A 20307-nucleotide genomic window follows, 5' to 3' on the forward strand; every position below is an offset into this window, starting at 1 on the left:
CTTTAAATTATAATTTGGTCTTTACTGCAAAAGATAACACTTTTTAAACTCATGAAGATGTTGAAGAGGAGAACATTAAGTCACGAAAATAGTCACCCATCTTTAGGTTTTCCTTACTAAATGTGTGACATGTTCCATAGTTTAACTGCAACAATCTTTGGTTAAAATGTTTAATCCAAGTGTAGCCTGTTAATTCTGAAAAAGAAGTTTATTTCTGAGATGAGGGATGGCTCAGGAGAAAACATTTTGTCTGAACCTGGCTCCCAGCAGGCTCAGGTCGAGCATCCACAGATGCTCAGCTGAAGGTTCACCTGCGGTGCTGTGTTTCTAGTGATGTTCCAGCTCAGATAACTTTTCGTTTCCCTTCCCCTTCTGTCTTCTGTGTTTGACAATATTTAATTTGATTTCAGAACTGATATCAAACAATTTTTTTACTTCAATAATGTGATTTTCTCCCAACACGGCTGTCTCTGAACATGTAACTGCAGACCTTCTATTGCTTTTTTGTGGTATTTTTTATGTTTGAATCGGTTTGAATCAGGTGCGGCGCCATCTTTAGATTTCCATTCAATCATTTCTGGCTTCTTAAATTTTCTTTTCAGTTTCTGTGATTTCTGTTTGTGCACATGAAACTGCAGTCTCATGCCCTTATATGGGCATTGATGGGGCATATACCTATGGTAATTAGGAAAATCTGACACGGGCTTTCAACTTATGCAAACAAGGCATTCATCAATATAAAAACACAAATGCGAACAATTCTGCAGTTAAAAAACGGCAATTGAAAAATAATGAAGCCTAGAACCAGGTATGGACGAGCCTCTGACACAGGAGTCGTTCCCTGGACCTCAGAATACTCTGACTATGTACGTACAAGTATTAAATTAACTACATGATATCTAGACTAAGACCTGTTGCTGTTATATTGTTGAATCTTTTACTTTACGAAGCACTTTGGTCACCCAAGTTGTTTGAATTGTGCTGTATAAATAAAACTGACATTGACATCGCAGTTTAAGAACGTGTCATGAATCTGACGTAGAGTTTTCATACAGTTTTTACAAATTAAAGAAAATTCTTATTAAGATATTAGTGAATGAGGCCCAATTAACCTAATTCCCATCTACATGTTTTTGGACAGTGGGAAGAAGCTGACAAACACATTCCACACCAGTACCTTCTTGCTGTGAGGCGACAGTACCAACCTCCGCACCTGTGTGTTGTCCCTCTTCCCTGTTGCTCTTACCAGAAATGTTACAAACACACATTTCATTTGTTATACCACTAGCTGCATCCATGAATAAACTGTTATATGCCAATTACAACAATTGTTTTAAAACATAATGGGATAAGAGTACTGGAGGATCGTTAGTCTAATGTATAACTGCTTCAGTGTATCAAGCCAGCCACATAAAGACCATTTAACAGTCATATAGACTAGAGTATGATGTAGTACGTGTAGTAGTAGCTGCACAGAATGGGGCCACATGTTGAATGAGTGGTCCCTGGCCTTGCTCCCTTGGTAAACTGATATTGATTTTGTCAACCTGCGAGGGGCCGTTGTGACAAATGATTTATTACTTGTAATGCAAAGAGCACATGAAACATTGAATCTCCTCACACATCTGTGGCACCGAGTCTTTTAAATCACAGCAACTCAGCGCGATCAATGGATGTGTGGATATGTGGTGCAGGCTGAGAGGAATTGGTATTGATGGGTCACTGCGCTGTAGCTTGCCAACCACAGATAGCTCTGGTTATTGACTGCCATAATAGGCTTCCGACACACCGGAATGGTGATAACTCTGAGCCATTTTCCAGCTGTCGAAGGATAATAATCATTAAGAATACGCGCCTGCCAGAGTGTTTGTCTGTGGATTGTTATCACTTGAGATTTGCTCAAATCTGCTCTATAATCCTGGGTAAATCATCAATAATCCTCTGAATAACATCACTCCCTAAGTGAACAGTCCCTGGATCCTACACAATTTTATCTGATTAAAAACGTATTATTGCTGTTATGTTTAAAAAAAAAAAAAGGTTCAATACTTTAATGACTCAGCATGACTGGCATAATACAAACTTAATCCTGATAACAGTTCTCAACATCTTAGGTGAAGAAAGCAAATACAAATACCATCTAAAATATATTCTCAGTTACCTATTCACACAAAATAATAACATGTTTTTATTTATTCAGGTGTCTTATATCACGCAGTCTTCTCTAAAATTATTTGACACCCATATGACATTTCACAGTAAAACAGATAATTAGCTCTTACTTGGAATATGATGTCTAACAGCATTTTACGACATTTGAAAAGGTTGGGTAAGTCGCTAATGGACGTCACTACTTCGATTCAATCAATTCAGGTTAGGAAAAATATGAACTTTTAAATTCGGCCAACATTTAACATCATACATTAGTTACTTACTTGATATGAAACCCATATGACATTTCTGAGAGAAGATAATTAGCTCTCATGTGGAATTTGGTGTTTTGCAGTGTTTTGCGACATTTGAAAAGGTTGAAAACCTTACTATGGATTTTACTATGATTTAAACCATAGAGGTTAATAAAAATATTGTAATTCAACCATTATTACATACTTTTCAAAAATATTTCAAAAGCTCTATTGGCTCTAAAATATAATCAACTTGAAATAAAACTCAAACAGTGGGGAAAGTGGTGTTGGACTTTTGGATCCTGTAAACAAAGCTACACAAAGAACCAAGCACTGACGGTTCAATTCTGGCACAAATCAGCTTCCTTTAAAACCGGCAGGCTTCTTTATTGCTGCAGGTCAAAGAATAATTGAGCACAGTTCTGAATGGTTGCTGTGAAGAAGTATGAACGCAGAAAGGTGCACAGGTCCTTGACCCCAGCAGGAAACTCCATAGAGCTCAACTGTGGACCTTCGGCCAATAATCTCAGGTTAGAAATATTATAAAGCTTTAAAGCAACAGTCAGTGTTCTGGAAGGTGAAAGAGGAGCCACTTTCCACAGAGGAGTCTGGTGTTTTTGGTAAACCCAAAGTTTAGAGTTAAGGGGTAAAGGGTCAAAGCGGTTCAGCAGCTTCACACATAGTTTCCTTCTTTAGATTGCAAATTACAAGTCACACAAGTTTTAACAAGAAGGGATGACTCTATATATTGGGTATCGGTTAAACCCTACAATCCACAGTGAAAAGAACTGGAGCTGCATCAATCCTGTGTGGCATTTATATACCTGCAACTAACAGCACATGTTTCATCTCCAAATGAAGCAGGCTATTATAATGTCCATTCACTGATAAAATACAACGTAATCCCTCGTTATCTCAGAGCATTTAACGAGTGGACAGTGAGTGAGAGTGTGGTTTGCGTTGCTGTGTAGAAGGAACTAGCCGTACCCAGTCTGCTCTGGGAAGCCCTTGAACCACCATGCCTTTTAATCCTGTTTCTAATGGAGATAAATTCCTGCAGTGCTTTTGAGGCTTAAAGGAATCAGTGCTGTGCTACTGCCAAACAACAACAAATCCCTGCAAGAGGAGTTGGATGAGCGGTGCACTTTTCAAATTCATCTGTTAGGTACATCAATGGATATGTGCAGTGATTGAAGACTTGAACAGCAAGGCAATGCATAAATAGGAGCGTATTGATCATTCTTAAAAGGGTCATATCATTCTTACAAGTTCCAAAGGACCTATATTAATTCTGTCTTCATGGTTTAGTCTACTCATATCAATATATTTACCTCAGGGTCCCTGACTGTAAAGCCAGAATATACACATTGAAATCATCCACAAACCAGTTCATAATGTTTCAGTATCTTCATTTTCATTGGTGGGAGAAGCAGCTGGTTCTTAAAGATTTGTCTCCCATTCTGTAATCCAATGTATATATCTTTTTATATTTAATGCTTTATGTTTCTAAATCTTACACTGTCAAATAATTGACCAGTTTTTAAAACCTGGTCTGGTTTGTTTTGGAGAGATGGAGACCTACTGAAAAGGATTCTAGCTGTTGTTAGGCAGTGTGGGTTTATGTGTTTTGTGGGTGTAGCTTTGTCGAGTGGGCTGATGCATTGATATTTCAGTGTAGCCTGTATCCAGGATTACCAAACCTAGCTTTAACGGCTCATGTGGCAGAAATTATAATTCGGTGATTGGATGTTTCTTGATGAAAGGCACTTTGAGAGCTATAGTAAATGTTATGTATGTATAAGTATGGACCCTCAGAGACGTGAGTCGTTGGGACTGTTGGTTTAAATGAGCGAGTTAGTAGCAGTGCTCAAGCCGTGGGTGGCATGACCTTTGACTTTTACTTCTGGAAGCAGAAACACCCAAAACTGCTTCTCCCACTTCACACCTCTATTTATTAAAGAGGTGTAAGATTATATGCACAAAACACTGGCACAGCGTTCCTCTTATTCTCTCAACAGGAAGTGCAACAGTAAAATTAATTTGTTTTGTCATCTCTGGCTGTGCATTATATCTGTGCAGTGAAAAGGTCATATTAAAAGTAGCTGTGGGGGTTTTCAATGCATCACAGGGCCTTATTATATTCCCATGTCTGTGCCTTCGAGGCTTTGACAGTTCATGTTGTTGTTTTTATTTCAGTTAGAGACTGTTCTCACCATAAAAATGACAGCACTGGTTATGTGTTCAATGCCTAAAGTAACTTGTGTTCATGGTGACCTAACAGGACATCTTTGGGCAGTGCAGATAATCACTGTTTTCTCTCAGAAGAAAACAGAGAAGGGGTACAGCGCTGCTACGGCCTAAGTGAACTCAGTCACAGCTCGTACCTGTCTGTCCACGTGTAAAGGCAAAAGTTCTAATAGCTGTTCTGAATAATCACACATGAGGGCAAGGTTAAAACTCTGTGATCAGATCACTTTTCTTTTTTTCCCAGCTTCATGCTGAATCATACAAATGGGGGTTAAGGTGCAAACTTTCAGCCCGTCTGTTTCTGAAGGCATTCAAATTGTTGCAATGACTTGTACAAAGTGTTGGACATAGTCTGCTGTTTTAGAAAGAAACTAAATTGTTGGATACTGCCCCTTCCCCATTTTGTCATGTGAAAGGTGGTTTCAAATGCAGTCAGACACTATGACACACACTTCATCTGAAGGATATGAGGCATCACTTAAAGGTGGCACTGAGGCCCAAACAGAGCAGTTTGTAGTTGCTCGTATTCCAGAATCCTTGTCAGGTTGCTGGTTTTGGACAGTGGTCGCCAACCTGTCAATCGCGATCTTGACCGGTCGATCACTGTTTTCACTGTCAATCCCAGTAGCACACCAGCTGTGTGTCGGTTGCCTGTTGTTCAAATGGGCAGCATGTCCACTGCTAGCGGTGGAGCTGCTGGTTTATCTCCTGCATTTCCTTCAATATAAGTTGGGTATGTACTAAACTAAATGCCAGGACACTATGGTATGAAGAGGTGCATCTTCCAGACTGTCGATAACAATCAAAGCCCTGTTAGAACAAATGAATGGATTCAGAAAGTGAATCACTGGAGTGCTTTTACTGTGAAACAGATTTGGGAAGTGTTGGAAATACATTTGTGACATAGATAAACATTGTGGTTCACAGCAGAATAAACTGAAATTATCTTCCACCTGAGTTTCAATGTTTATCTGATGAACTGATGTCACAAGCATTAATTGTTGCAACACTTCCTGCATATCAAAATAAAAAAACAATCAAATCCCCCAAAAAAGTGGTTTTATTGTGAAATATTTGCAGGAGCCGAAGATGCACGGCTTCATACTGTATAGTACTGGTATTTATTTGAGTATACAGGACTACTATTATTCAAGGAAATTAGCAGCCACTGGGAACTGAGACACTAAATAGTGTGCATTGAACAGATGTTGTAAATATGAATTGAAATTAATAAGAATATTGTGTATTGAATAGATAAAGATGAAAAAAGTTCTGTTCTTTGTGTATATTTATGCTTGTACATTGAGCATTTAACAGAAATTGGAAAAAAAAAAATATTTACCCTACTAAGTATTTTTTTGGAATATATCAGCCAACGTTTGTAATTAAAAAGTGATGTTGGGCTTGAAAAAGTTGGTGACAACTGTCCTAAAAGGTTTTTCCAGGCACAGTTTGACCATCAAAGTGTGTCACTGGAACATGACGTGACATGAGTGCTGTGTGCATCCCATTTCTTGCCAACTGTCATTAATCGTTTCGTTTAGCCATTCAGTATAACTGTCGTTTGTAATGACTTTGCAAGACACTGACAAACAATACCATTGTGCTGATGGAAATGTCATATCAAAAAACGGATATATCAGTCACCGAGGAGAGCGATGACAAATTATAGTGTCCTTTAGTTTGAAGGCTGCTGTATTATTTAACAAAACTGGTCATTAAAATGTGCAAATCCAGAATAACAAATATTCTCAATGTTGCCCTTTAGCAGAAATGTGATTATGCAAAGTTATGTGGTATCAAAACTAAACCAAAAACAGGATATTCCTTGAACTTAAATAAGCTTTATTTTGATTTATGTTCATCATGTTAACACGTTGATGTTTTTTCTTTCAAAGGTCTATGCATCAATATTGACGGATCTATCACAAAGAGAACCAATACAATATATTTGCTGCAAACCTGAAATATGTTTTTTCGCACTGCAGAGAGAGAGAAGCCCCCAGGAGCATCTGTGTCAACTTCACAGAGAAACATATCTGTACTATGAGCAGCGTTTAAGAAATCACTCTCTGCGATTTCAACATATTCCAACATTTTAACTTTCCTTTCATGTTTCTTAATAGAGAAAATTGTCTTGAGATAGTTTTTTTCCACAGACCAGAGAGATAAGCAGCGAGTGCCAAAGGCCAACTCATCCCAGAGCGCTTGGCTTTTCAGCCTGGTCTCCTGTGGATGTCATGGGTAGGAAGTTCAGTGCAGAGTAACTTGGCGTAACCCTCCTCGCATCCTTTACTGCAAAGGGAGGGCGCTTCAGGTCAAATGGACACTGTGCAAAGATCATATCATCTGACCCTGGGTCATTTCATTTACTGTTGCCATAGTGTACTGTCAGTATCCATAAACCGGACACTTATCACCTAAAAACTGATATGATCCATTGTCTGCTTCCAAGTCTTCAGCTGCTACCAATGCTGCATTTCAACTTCAAGCAATGGAAATTATTCAGGGAACTTTGTGGAGTTACGGTTTTCACTTGGTAATGAAGAGGTAAAAACTTAAACCTCGTCACTGTGAGCTGAGAACCTAACAAAAGGAAGTTACATATCACTTTTAAAAGACAAGCATTATTTATACCATGTGGCAAGTGCAGGCCTACTCACATCTGAGCTGGAGTTTCCAAATAAGATGGTGATGTTTTTTTTCTGCTGTGGCTTCCAGACACATTTTGGTCCACAAGGAACCAGACTTTTTACCAGGAGTACTTGAGGTTACAAAGTTGAGGTCAAACACAAGTCAGGCAAAGCTACATCAGACACACAACCACCCTGGTGGGCGCTGACAAAATAATCTCACATCGTCTTGATGCATAATTCAGGTAGCAACTGTAAATATGCTGTATTTGGATTATTTCCTTGTTTTACATGACACACAGATGTGTGCCCTGTCTGTTCCGCCATTTTACACTTCACTAAATGATGAATGAAAGTGTATTTTCTGCTCAGTTTAGAAGAGGGAGCTTTGACCTTGTTGGATTTAATTTTAAGAACATGTTAAATTGAGCACAATTTGAGACACTTCTGTTTGTTCTGCTACATTAATATTTCTGAAAATACATTTTACTCTTGTAACATTACCACAGGGATTCTTCAATTCAAATGGTTCTATTATACTTTAAGCATTTGTATACATTATACATATGTACAAGATTAAAAATGATGGATGTATAACAAAACATGTGACATGATTTATTTTATAAACTGCTGTAATATTGATGTATTTACCCTTGTTTCCTTAAAATGAACCTTTCATTAATTTAACAAATTAAAACATGAAATAAATACAAATAAAGACTCTAAAACCTAAGCATTGTTTGAAAACAACCACCTAAAGCCTGAGGGTTTTCTGAAGAGCTGACAGAATTCCCAATGTAGATATGCAGATAGACCTGAAATTCAAAACAAAGAAATAGCTTGAATCATTTAGCTTTCTTAGTAAAAGCCCCGAGATCAAAGCAGAGATCCACTTTTCTTCCTTCTCAAACACGTCTCTTACCGACCAATCATTGGTCAGCAGGTCAGCAGGAACATCCTCTGGGTCTAAATCATCTTCATTATGTTCAATGTTGTCAGCCCCCTTCCTCAGATCATCAGCCCTTGTTGGAGACGCTACTTTAAAATCTTAAATTGTGCAGAAAATAAACAAACTCATACGCATTTCACCTCCCCTGCAGGCACTTTAACGAATCAGGTTGCTTTTCATCAGTTACATGTTTTTAAAACTATGAAATCGGATATAACATGCACACATCTCATTTAGCTGTAAAGGGAGAAACAAGCAAACTCTGTACGTATTCCTGAACGTAGTGAATACGCATATTTCAAATCAGATCTGAGTGGGTTCATTTTCTGCTTTTACAGTGTAACTTTTAAGTGCAAATCAATAATAATGCATTAAAATAGATAAGAGAGAAAAGCAGCTGCTGGTTCAATGGGTGGTTGGATTAGCATTTGTTGTTTCAGGCTGCAATAATTTCTGGAATCAACAAATGCTTCACGTTGCTGGTGAAAATGCTCTGACCTCCCCGTCAGCTGAGCGTCACGCTGCTGCTGTTCCACACGTCCAACCAGCTCGTCAAACTAATATAACTAACTTGTCATTGTCACTCATGGTCTTGTTGACCCTTTCAACTCCCCCCCGGCATCTGTGCCTCACATTTCTCCCTCTGCATCCCCCTTCAACTCTCCCGCTCCCCTTTGGTGAGGTGCACCACACAGAATAAAATCCTCTGAGGTAGAGCAGCCTCCCTCCTGTCTGACAAACACAACCTTGGGCAAAAAGCCTATAAATCACTCAGTGCTCCTTCTACAGCCTAATTGCTGAGAACAAATGGTAATAATTGAGAGTGACTCAGATAAGGGTACAGACATTTTTATTACTCTTCTACTGTCGGGATATTACCAGTTGGAAAAACTGTTTATGGGAATTTTATGAAGTACATCAAACTGAAACTGTAAACATGAGCTACACAGAAAATGTGATTTTGGAACGCGAGGAGGACATGTTCCTGCCACTGAATAAGCATGATTTGTGTCAATGCCTGAACCATTTTCCTGTAGTGTTCCTCTTCTCTTTTTTAGAAAACCTCTTCAAATATGAATATTAATATAAATACTTTATGTTCTGTTCAACAATTAACACAGTAATTGTACCGTTCCTGTACAGTAAGCCTACACTCTCTTCGGCATATGCTTACATCAACCTTCTGAGCCTAAAAACACACCCCACATAAATCTTATGACCCTTGAAGAAAAAACATCTGTGGTGACAATCTAATGTGCTCCTATTCCTCCTCAGGGCTCAGGTCCAGCTATATCTCTGCCAAGTATTGACTCCACTCAACACTGCTTAGTGTCCCAAGATTGTTTTTTGCTGCCTTGGGGGAACTGCACCAATACAAAGTGGAGAGAAGAAGTGCTTTAGCCAGCAGCATACAGTGTGTTGCTGTCCAGAATTATTATTAAAAAATCTCCTGGCTGCTAAAAAAAGGTATAGAGCACAGGGGCCTTTGCTGCCACAAGTGCTAACTAAAGGACGCTGGTGCATGACATCCTGCTGCACTCCAAATCCAGGCAGTTAATGGTAGGGTTGTTTTTGAAACCTGTTTTTATAAAATCTGTTGAAATCCTGATAGCCATCAATAAAGAAGAGAAAAGATAAAAAGCCGGTGTTTGTGGCCCTCATAGGACTCTAATAAACATGACCAATCAAGTTCGGTGGGATGTATCAGTTGTATTTTCAAAGTGTAGCCTGTTCTTTTGAGCTTTTCCAGGATTACCAACCCTCGCTTTAAGGGAACAGAAAGCAGCTTACCCCTTTGAAGCTAAAAGCTCCTGTACAGAAACAAAGCCTATCAATCTCTCAACCCTTAGGGCACCTCTGGGACATTTTTGGCTGTTTCAGTTTACTTTTTTGATAATTCTGGCTGTGCTAAAGTATATGGCATGACATTTTCCAAAGGTGTATATTTTTTGTGTATTTTTTTTTTTTTTTGAATTTCAACCTTTTCCTATGACATGTCTTTTTTTATCCCTCTGCCTCGAGAACATTAAATCATGCAGTCCGTGTTTTTAAGCTTTCATTCTCAGGTCCTGGCGTCAAATTTATATTGTTGTCATATTGACCCATTTTCTCATATTTGGCATAAAGGTAAAATACATACTGTTTTCTGGTTTCCTGTTGTGGTACTATTTCTATATAATGGAACCCATAAACCTAATGTTTGCAACTGAAATGATGTGTGTGTGATGATATTGACTTCAGAAAGTCAGATGAGTAAAAAAGAAGGTGTGTGTGTGTCTGTGTGTGTATGTGTGCAGGTTAGTATTATGTGAATACAATTATATTTTTAAAGGATTAAAATACAGAAAATGAATGGATTATTCATATATTTTTTTTAAATAGAACTTAAGTCTTTTATAAGGGAAAAAAAACATATATATTGCATTTTTATATCAGATTTGGCTAGGGGGCATATTTGTCCTTCCCATAACGGGATTATTCTTTCTTTTTTTCTTTTTTCTTCTTTTTTTTAAAAAATAAATCTCATTTTAATGTCGCATGTGGAAATAATACTTTTTTGCGGTATTATGAACACAAACTGGTATTTGAAAGGGTTGAAATAATGAAAATGAGTGACTATTTGGTATTTATGATCAGAACTGACTTAATTTAAGTCAGTCAGTCATGATGTCTCATCTTTTATAGCAATAAATACGTAATTAAAACCAAACTAATTTGATTATCCTTACCTTCACAATGGGACCCCTTTGGGATATGTGCATGTTTTATGAATGTTGTGGTTGGTGTGTTCTTGCTCCAACAGCTATCGGAGGTTTTGGTTACTTGCCCTGCTGAGAATTCTTAGCATGACCACAGTCAGTCTAACCACAATGGGTACATTGTGATTTCAGCATTAATATGCTTTAACATGTTAGTTATTACAGTTTCCAATGAAATACACACAGAGATGAAGATTGCAGTTTTCAATATAAAGTGCACTGTGCCAATAGTTTAGAAATAATTCCTGTGGAAAGCCAGTGTTCATGTTAAGTAATTTGACCTATCAGGCCCTGCAGTGAGCATCAGGCTGTAGCGTCATGAATCTGCTGAGTACAAAGGTTACATCACTCTCTAACCCTGACTTAAACCAGTAAACTGCCTTTGTATCATACTCCCACCTGAGCAAGGGGCAGACACCAGACAGCTTGACCCAGTCTCATGTCTATGTATCTGCCTAGACTAACCTACACGGGTTGGCCCCACTGGTTATACATATGATATGCAGGTTCATGATCCAGTGATCGAGCAATGATCCCTGCTCATCTACAGTAGCTAGAGTTATAGATAGCCACTCGTATCATGCACAGCCATTCTCACTGCTCATGTTTCTAAAAATGATTATTCATATGTCGTTGATTATCTTACCTCCTGATTTTGAATGAACTAGTCTTACTCTCAATCGGAAATCTGTAAATTTGGAAATATTAACAACAATTATGCAATGTGTCTGGTAGCCGGTTAACTGGAAAGTCAATTGTAAGCGTATGTGCACTGGAGGCTGGTTTCTACATCTCACTTCTATAAGAGACATGTTGGACCTTGATTTGTCTCCGAACGAGTTCTGAAGGTGAGCACAGAGAAACTTTTCTTCTTCAGCAGGTGCAGAAACTAGTGACAGTGTTTGTCTAGTGTCAAACTCATGTCACTTACAGTGCATCATTCTGCACAGTCAAGGTCAGACATCAAGGAAGGATGGTTTTTGAATGAGTGGGCCCTTTAAGCTACAGTGCATGACAAACGTGAGCAACAAACGGGACCTTCCTCTGAACAAACATGTAAAGAAATGCCATTCTGTCTTTACTCTCCCATGCTCTTTAATGTATTCCTTTTTAAGTAGAACCTCCCAACAATCGCACTGAAGCTGAATGTTTGAAACTTAAAAGCGGCCTCAGCTCCCTTCAGCCGACGTGTTTTTATCAGCTGTCACCCAGAACACCTTAAAAGTTTCAGCTCGTAGAAAACAACAGAGCAGCACTTTTCTGCCCTTTGTAATGAATGGGGCAAAAATAAAACACGTGGATACGCGCACATTCAGAACAGTGAAAGCTCCTCTGTGTGGAGCGACCTGTCCTTTCCAACCTATCAGGGGGAGAACAAGTAGTAATTTATCATTACTTAGAACAGACTGCATCGGAGCGATTAAATACAAGGGTGGAAATCTGACTAATATGAGGGCGCACTGCACCATCACAGCACACGCACACACAACAATGCTACAAAGCAAATAGCACATACATCTGTAAAACGCAACACAACAGCACTAATGATCAACTGCAGACAGCGCCCAGCTAATCTTTTCATTCTGTCCTGTTGGCAATCTGCTCTGTCAACAACAGCCTTGTTTTCCACCATTTTGCAGAGTGAGATAGGTGACAAGACAGAGCTAATTAATCTCGCCCTCATCCTGTGATTATTACAGTCTCACTTCCACAGGCGCCACACGCTGCCTCTCCCCAGGAGTGCTACATATCAGCAGGTCGGTCAGCGCGGACCGCCGGCATCAGCCGACTCTCACGCAAGGAAAGATATTAAACGCAGACAGGAGAACTACTGGCGGTAGCGGATTCAGACAAGGTGTTAACTGATCAGGGAGGAATCAGAGTGCTGGGGCCCTGCCAGTTTACCATCTTTATTAGATGGATGAGAGGCTCGTTTATAAGCTCAACAGTCACAAGATAATTACAAACACACACACACACACACTAATGTATGCAACGGCAGCCAGGAGCAGTGGTGATAGACAGTGCTGGGAAGTGTGTGTGTGTGTGTCGTGAGCAATGGCTTTGCTCACTTGCAAATTACATTAATGGAATTCACACCTTATGCGAAGCAACTTTTTCTAAGAAAAACACGTCAAGTTACACCATGCAAAAGTTTGCTTTGCATTAGCTGTGAAAACAGCATAAGATGGATTTTAAAAGATTAACAACACGCCTCCCTTAAATTAAATACCAAAACATTTAGCAAACTTTAAGCTACTTTCAAAAGTTTAGGAAATTAGTTAAATCAGACAATATTGAACTACCATGGACATCTACTAGTTACTCTGCAATGCATCAAAATCTAAGTTGTCTCAAAAGCTTAAAGAACAAATTTAGCCTTAACTAAGCAGCTTCTTCCTACGTCTCCTCTGTAATTGATGATTGTGTACATTCAGGGCAAGATTTACATAGATAAAAGTGCAGGGCAGATTTACGCTGCCTCTTTCATTCAATTTGTGCTCAGCAATCTGTGTGTAATGAGTGGCTGATTTACTGAGACAGCAGCAGCAGTGCCTGGGACTGACCACGAGGTAAATTCAGTAAACGAAGGAGAGCTCAGAAAAAGAAAGAAGTAGTTCAAGAGCAGGATGAGATCGCCAACGCTTTAAATTAATGAGGAAATGCTTACTGGACCTGCACACTTCAGCTCAATGTTATCACTCAATATTGCAATATCTGTCGACTAATTCCAGAAATCACTGTCTGTGTGAGGAACATATCTCGAGAACCATTCATCTTATTAGCTTGTCAGAAGTGCAGTGTCGAATTTAGCATGACAACGGATTATGTGGTGGTTTAAGGATTCTGTGGACCGAGTCCAGCAGCAGGTTTTTACTCGCCGCAGCTTAATTACTGCAAGTCTCGACCAGCATCACCACAGACCAAGCAAACAGCCCATTCCAAGAAGGCAGATTTAGAACGAGCATCTACTCTTGTCAGCCTATGCAATGAGATTCATTAACCGGGGAGTAACACATGGGACTCAAACACAGGCAATAACAATGATATAGCAGTAGTATGACAAAAACAAACAGTGAAAGTAAGAGTTTTCATAGAATACAGAGGTAACTGCAGTCAAAAGCAACAGATGCTCGACCAAAAAAAAATATCAGACTACCGGCCTATTTTCGTAAATCCTATTTCGTTCCCTCTCATTGATATTGCTCAGGTCAATTTTGTTACCAAAATCTTTTGGCTGGGAAAAAATGAGACAAGAAGAAAAAGGCTGAAAATACCACTGGTAAATCACCCTCAGTTATCAGCCTGCAGCAAGTGGAGCAACGAGTGCTTTACAGACTAGTTTTTCCTGGGTTTACCCTCACAGGCTACACATCCTGCACTACTGTACATATTAGTTGAGATTAATGACCTGAAGATACTACCCGGAGCAGACAAAAGTACTTATAATATATTAATATTCTCATAAAACATACCAGAGTGGAAAGTAAATCAAAGATAAGGCTGAGACGCTGAGGTAGTTTATCTGTAGTCAAAATGCAAATACAACAATATCAGTCTCTATCAAGGAAACTAAACACGAGTAAGTAGGTTTAGTGCATTGACATCACAGCAGAGGTTTACATTTATTTACTGCCATTATCATAGAAAGCACTGTAGCCAATTTCATCATCAAAACATACAGTGGAAGAGGATTGATTTGTAGTTTATAGCAGTGATTCTAAACGGGTCACGGGTCGGATATCGGGTTACAAAATAATTTCTAGGGGTCAACAGATGGATACTATAATATGGCCAAAATTACATATTTTATACTAGGAATTGTTTTGCATTTAATTATCTGTACCAGAGATAAGATCCAGCGTGTGTGTGTGCTTGTGGGTGATGTGTGTGATGCGAATAAACACAACCTGGGAATATTCATCTGTTTTCCTCCAGAAAAGGACCGGAGGAGAGAGGCTGGTACATGCATATACTGCGTAGTATATGCATATACTGTGTAGTATATGCTGGGTATATGTTGTGGAATTGCTAAAGAAGCCACCACTGTTGTGTGTGGGTCCAGAAGAGCACACAGCTCAGGGAATTGTATCGGCTCTTCTAGGATCTGTGTCTGCACGACTGTCGTTTCCTCCACTGACTGGCTTTTGCAACATCATGTAACACAAAATTTTAGCTCGAGTTCAAATATTTCAACTCGAGCAACAGACGCAAATTACATTTTTGCATTGACTTTGAGTGGAATCTCATAGCGCGAGAAAATGGTCGTGTTTGGTGTAAACTTACATCAGAATTGGTGTAATCGAGTGTGTTTGTGAGACTCAAAGTCTGTGTGCACATTAGGTGCTTAGAAAAAAAAAAGAAAATTCATTTATTTTGTGAAATTGCCTCTAAGGTCTCCATGTTCCTTACGTCTCATTTGCTTTCAGAATATAATACAACACAAACACTCTGAACTGTCAAAGTTAAGCACAATTTAATCACGAGGTAAAAGATTGGGACATGACAGACTAAAGTGCAGAGCAATACATCTCGAAGTGGAACTAAAACAGGCTGAGAACCATTATTTCGAAGTTTATAGTACCCGCATTCCTTTGAATCCAAACGTTCAACTTTGATGGTGCACTCAGGATCACAAACAAATTGGTAAATCGGTGGGCCTCTTTGGAGTAACATGCATGAATGCAAATGGGGAATATGACATGAACAAGACACACAAATCCTAGTTAGACTGGCTGCTAGTTTCTATAATAATTCAACTTCCTAATGATTTGAATGTAAGCCATAACCTCTCTCTCACATTAGTGTGTGGAACTCACTGAACAGGTGATTTGGTCAGATCTGTTTTTATGGTGTTGTTACTCTGCAGTTGCATGTTTTTACATCAGCAAACAGACGTACCTTGATCTAAGATGTTCCATCAATCAAAGCTTCTCCGTACAGACGTCAAAACTAAATGTGTTTTATATCTTTTTGTTCAGAGATGGTTTTCTGTCATGATCCTAAGCCCTGTGCTTTTATGCACTATGACTAAAGATAAACAAATTCCAAATTGAACATAAATGTTTCCATTAATATGAATGTAAGCTGGTATCTTTTTTCTGTGTCTAGATGTTTGCATGTAATAAAGCTTGACAGAAAAATTGACAGTGAAATGTAAAATGTAAAAGTCCTGTCCAAGCTCGTCTGAAAACCCTTCACGTTCTATATATTTTGTCTTAAATATTCATACAGCTCCTTCTCCATGGGGCTCTTATTTAAGTGGTATTCATTTCTGTTTCATTTACACCAGTTAGAGTGGAGATTAGTGAGAATTCACTTGATGAGAAAACAGAAGAAAATAAGGCTAAATACTGTCACTGTGCAAGCGTAAGTGAATTTTCCTTTGTTCTATTTCTCTCCAAAGGTTCGTAAAAATAAAATAAAAATATCACAGTATTCTTCAACATGCTTGTAGGGATAGAAATATAAAAGGCCAATGAATCATTAATCTAAAAACAAAAGTCTCATGACACCTCTAAGTGCTGGCATGAAATCTTTTCGCTGCTTGTCTTTGAATCCATGAAAGACTAATTCCAGGAAGAAGGAATTGGATTTCTTTTTTTTCCTCAATGCTTTTGGCAAGGATTTGCAACAAAGTGCAACATACAGAAGCAGCCTTCCCGATGCTGGTGAATACAAGCTGTTGTTTAAAAGAATCCAGTCATTGTTTTAAAAGGAATCGCATCACGACAAAATATCAGGACTTTTCTTTTGTTGTGCTTTCTCAAATCCAAAGGAAACGGATCCTTTTTTTAATGACTAAAACATGATCAAATGCCCATGAGACTTCAAAGCCCTGCTGGAAATCTCCGCTCTGTCATCTCTCGGTACAAAATGAAAATTGGGTGGATATTTTGGTCTCTGACATTCCAGTGCAATGTTGCTGCAACTCAGATGACTCCTCTCACAGTGTATGGGGGCATTTCAGGTAGTGGACAGTCACAAGTTCAACTAACAACTGAGGTATTTGTGATAAGTTGGAAAAATAGAGGCCAGAAAAACACATTAATGGTCCCATTAAAGTCCTGGTATTAACATCTGCCCTTAGAGAACTCATCATTAGAGGTTAGAATGTGTGCTCACATACAAATGTGTCCTGAATGTGTCTCCTGTGACCACTTGTGATTAAAATGTCTTCCCCGCTCCATTTGCAAAACACATACGTCAATTGTGTTCGCAAAGACACAATGATGTTGCTTTCGCCCAGTCTGTGATTACAGATGTGTGTGATGTAACTGTGCGTGTGTGTATGTGTGTGTGTGTGTGTGTGTGTGTGTGTGTCAGTGTATGTTTTGTGTATCGATGAGAGGAAGCAATAGAGAGAGAGGGGCTGAAGTAAGATTTCAGAAAAGTATCAATGTTGATATTGTGGCTGTGGCCACAATCAAATTAGTGTGTGGACACTGAGGACGTCACATGCGTCCCCGACAACCAAGTGATTTTTTTGTGATTGGATCTCAGTGCACAGAAGCAATTGGTTCACACCTGAGCTCACCACATGTTAATACCAGGTCTGAACAGGAATGAACGGGTATGTGACGAGAACCAGCAGTGAATGGTCGGGACACTCACAGGGAGAAGTAATGCATTCACAGGGGAATCTAATTGTTAAGGCTTTGATTGAATTAGCTGTGTGCTGATGGATAATATGTGAAATACATCTATTTCTGTTTCTACTGACAAAACAAATAAATCCTAAAATGTCAGAATTAATTTTTGACTACGCTAGCTGAGGGGACGAAGCATAACTACAGCCTCGCAGAGAAGCTGGTGAGGCTGTAGAGTCTTGTGTTGCACTCACAACTTATTCTGGATGCGGGTGGTTGAGTCTGCAATGACATCAGATCATCAGTAGAACGAAGAGTAAAACAATAGTCTTTAATTAGAAACAAAGAGTGTTTTTTCTCCCACTGGGAAAAGTTTAATCGTGATTATAACTTAATGATTATAATGTAACATTTCACCTTTAAACAAATGAATCGTGCATCATTCTACTATCTTATTTAAGAAAAGAAGCCAGATAAAATGGCACTGCAGGAATTGAGGTGAGATTAATTTGTGTTACATCTTGTTGCAGCAGAGGATACAGAGGATACTGTGCACGCCACAGACTTCCAATTCAGAAATTTTGAATCTAAAATGTATGAACCTGAAATCCACTTTCTTCCTCCCGGAGCACATTTACAGCCTGAGACTTAGTGATTAAAGTCCGATGATGAAAGAGCAGAAGGGCGATCAATAATCACACTGCAGCATGTGCTTTACATGCCTGTCCTCTGGACAAATGAATATATACTGCTCCGTGCTAAACAGCACTGAGAAGTACCTTAAATGAAAACACTGATTGATACTGTTTTTACATATGCTCTAATCTATAAATGTTTTCCCAGTGCAAACACCTCACAAACTATTTCCCTCTTCTTGAGATACAATTATAAGAGATAAGAAGGAGCATGCAGTGTTGCATAAATAGCACTTCCCACCCTACCTGAAAGTCTGAGCTCCAGCGCATCAAAGTACTTGAAATTAAATTGTTAGGGGGAGTTGCTGCAGACAGCTTATCAATAGAAGTGTGTGGGGGTGGGGGGGTGGGGGGGTTAGGGGGAAGCAAAACACTAGCAGACGGTGCTAAGATTCTGCAAATAACAAGAACAAAATTGCTGGAGTTCCCAACAGATGCAGAAGAGAACAAACCTGCCTGCTGCATCGCTAGGTTGCTAAGCACCAACTGGAGGTAATGAATGGGTTGTCAGCCTCTGAGGCATATGAGACAAGAAGCAAAGTCAAACTGTCTACTCAGACACATTACATGGAACAGGTCCACTGATTGTCCTTGATATGGGTCATTTTGGTCAGCAGATACGCTCATGAATATTTATACAGGCAGACGGACTTAAACACAGACGACCACAGCAGGATATTCATACAATATTAGAATATGAACTAGTAGTAAAGAGGCTATAAAAGTGGGCAGCGGGTTAAAGGTCCCTCGGGCTTAGATCTGTGGAGTGTTGGGAGGTAAAAGCATTCAGCCCTGTGTTTTAATATTGTATCCATCATAAAAGGACTAGCAAAGAATATATAACACTGTGAAGTACTTTGAATCTGATTCATATAGAAACCAGAAGGAAAGGTCACATTCTGAAGTTAATGTAGGGCAGCTCCCAGCCAGAGTGTTATAACAGAACGGTGACTCACCACACATCCAGTGGAGTCCAGCTTTCTGTCAGATATGCAGCGGAAGTTGCGGCTGCAGCCTCCATTGTCTTTGGTGCAGTCTCTGACAGGTCCGAACGAGTCCAGGAGAACCTCCAACGAATCAAAGGATGAACTGATCATCAACTCCTCCCTGGAAAGTAAAAAGAGCAGAAGAAAGCAGTTGTTAGCAGTGTGCGTCGTGTTGACGACTAATTCAAGATTTCAGCACGCAGCAGCAAACTACTTGATCTTGCTGTGTGAAAAAATGAACGCGTTCACCAATCCCTCCACTTTGAGGGTCGTGTGTTGCACACCTCTGACCCTGTAACCACACCCAACATGTACGTCAGCGTCGACCTACTCATCGTTCAGTACATTTCTACATCCCTGCATTGACGTGACAAGTGAAACCACCAGAGATCGTCAACAATCCTTCCAGCTTCTGTTACGTTGAGCTTTTAAAACACGTTCACTCTTGAGGCCAGATCTAACCAGCATTGATGAAAAGAGAGCTTGAAGAAACATAAGCTGCTTTTGTACATGTCTGGAGGGACTGCATGTGAGAATACAAATGTCTCAGTCTATTGCTCTGGACATTTTCTGTAACTTTTCCTGCAGGGTCCCAAGTAAAGCATCCGGAAAATGTGTAGCCAATGTGAGTGAGTGGACATTGGGACGACCCCTGTTGTCAGAGAGTGGTATCTGTGGGTCACCTCAGATTGTGGTTTGTAATTAGCACCTGGGACTTTTGCTCTCAAATCTAGGTCTTTTCATTTTCTCTCTCTCACTTTCTCTCTCTCTTGCTTTCTCTCTCTCTCTCCCTTCCCTGACAGACGTCCTCTCCATTGATGTGGCTGCCGTAGTTTTACAGCTTTTTGTGAACTTAGACATAAAAACCAACAGACAGGCTGCTGTCCAACTGATGGACAGCAAGCTCTCTTGACAAGTACCCGCCTTTGAGAGAACAGAGGAGAATCCAAACTCTTAAAAAAGGAATATTGGCTCATATTAGCTGTGCTATACTGTACAAATATAAATAAAACCATCTCTGCCGGGGTACAAACTGTGTTTCA

General features: G+C 39.4%; 1 protein-coding gene across 12 annotated transcripts in view; it reads right to left on the reverse strand.

Annotated features, from left to right (window-relative positions):
- The window catches only part of astn1 (astrotactin 1), a 389228-nt gene that overhangs the window by 217076 nt on the left and 151845 nt on the right, over positions 1 to 20307 (reverse strand). For all 12 annotated transcript variants that reach the window (XM_069511745.1, XM_069511741.1, XM_069511748.1 and 9 more), the window contains one exon: positions 19235 to 19385. In XM_069511745.1, coding sequence (XP_069367846.1) covers positions 19235 to 19385 — 151 coding nt within the window. The remainder of the gene's footprint in view (positions 1 to 19234; positions 19386 to 20307) is intronic.

This window comes from Paralichthys olivaceus, chromosome 16, assembly GCF_024713975.1.
Source record: "Paralichthys olivaceus isolate ysfri-2021 chromosome 16, ASM2471397v2, whole genome shotgun sequence".
Lineage (NCBI taxonomy): Eukaryota > Metazoa > Chordata > Actinopteri > Pleuronectiformes > Paralichthyidae > Paralichthys > Paralichthys olivaceus.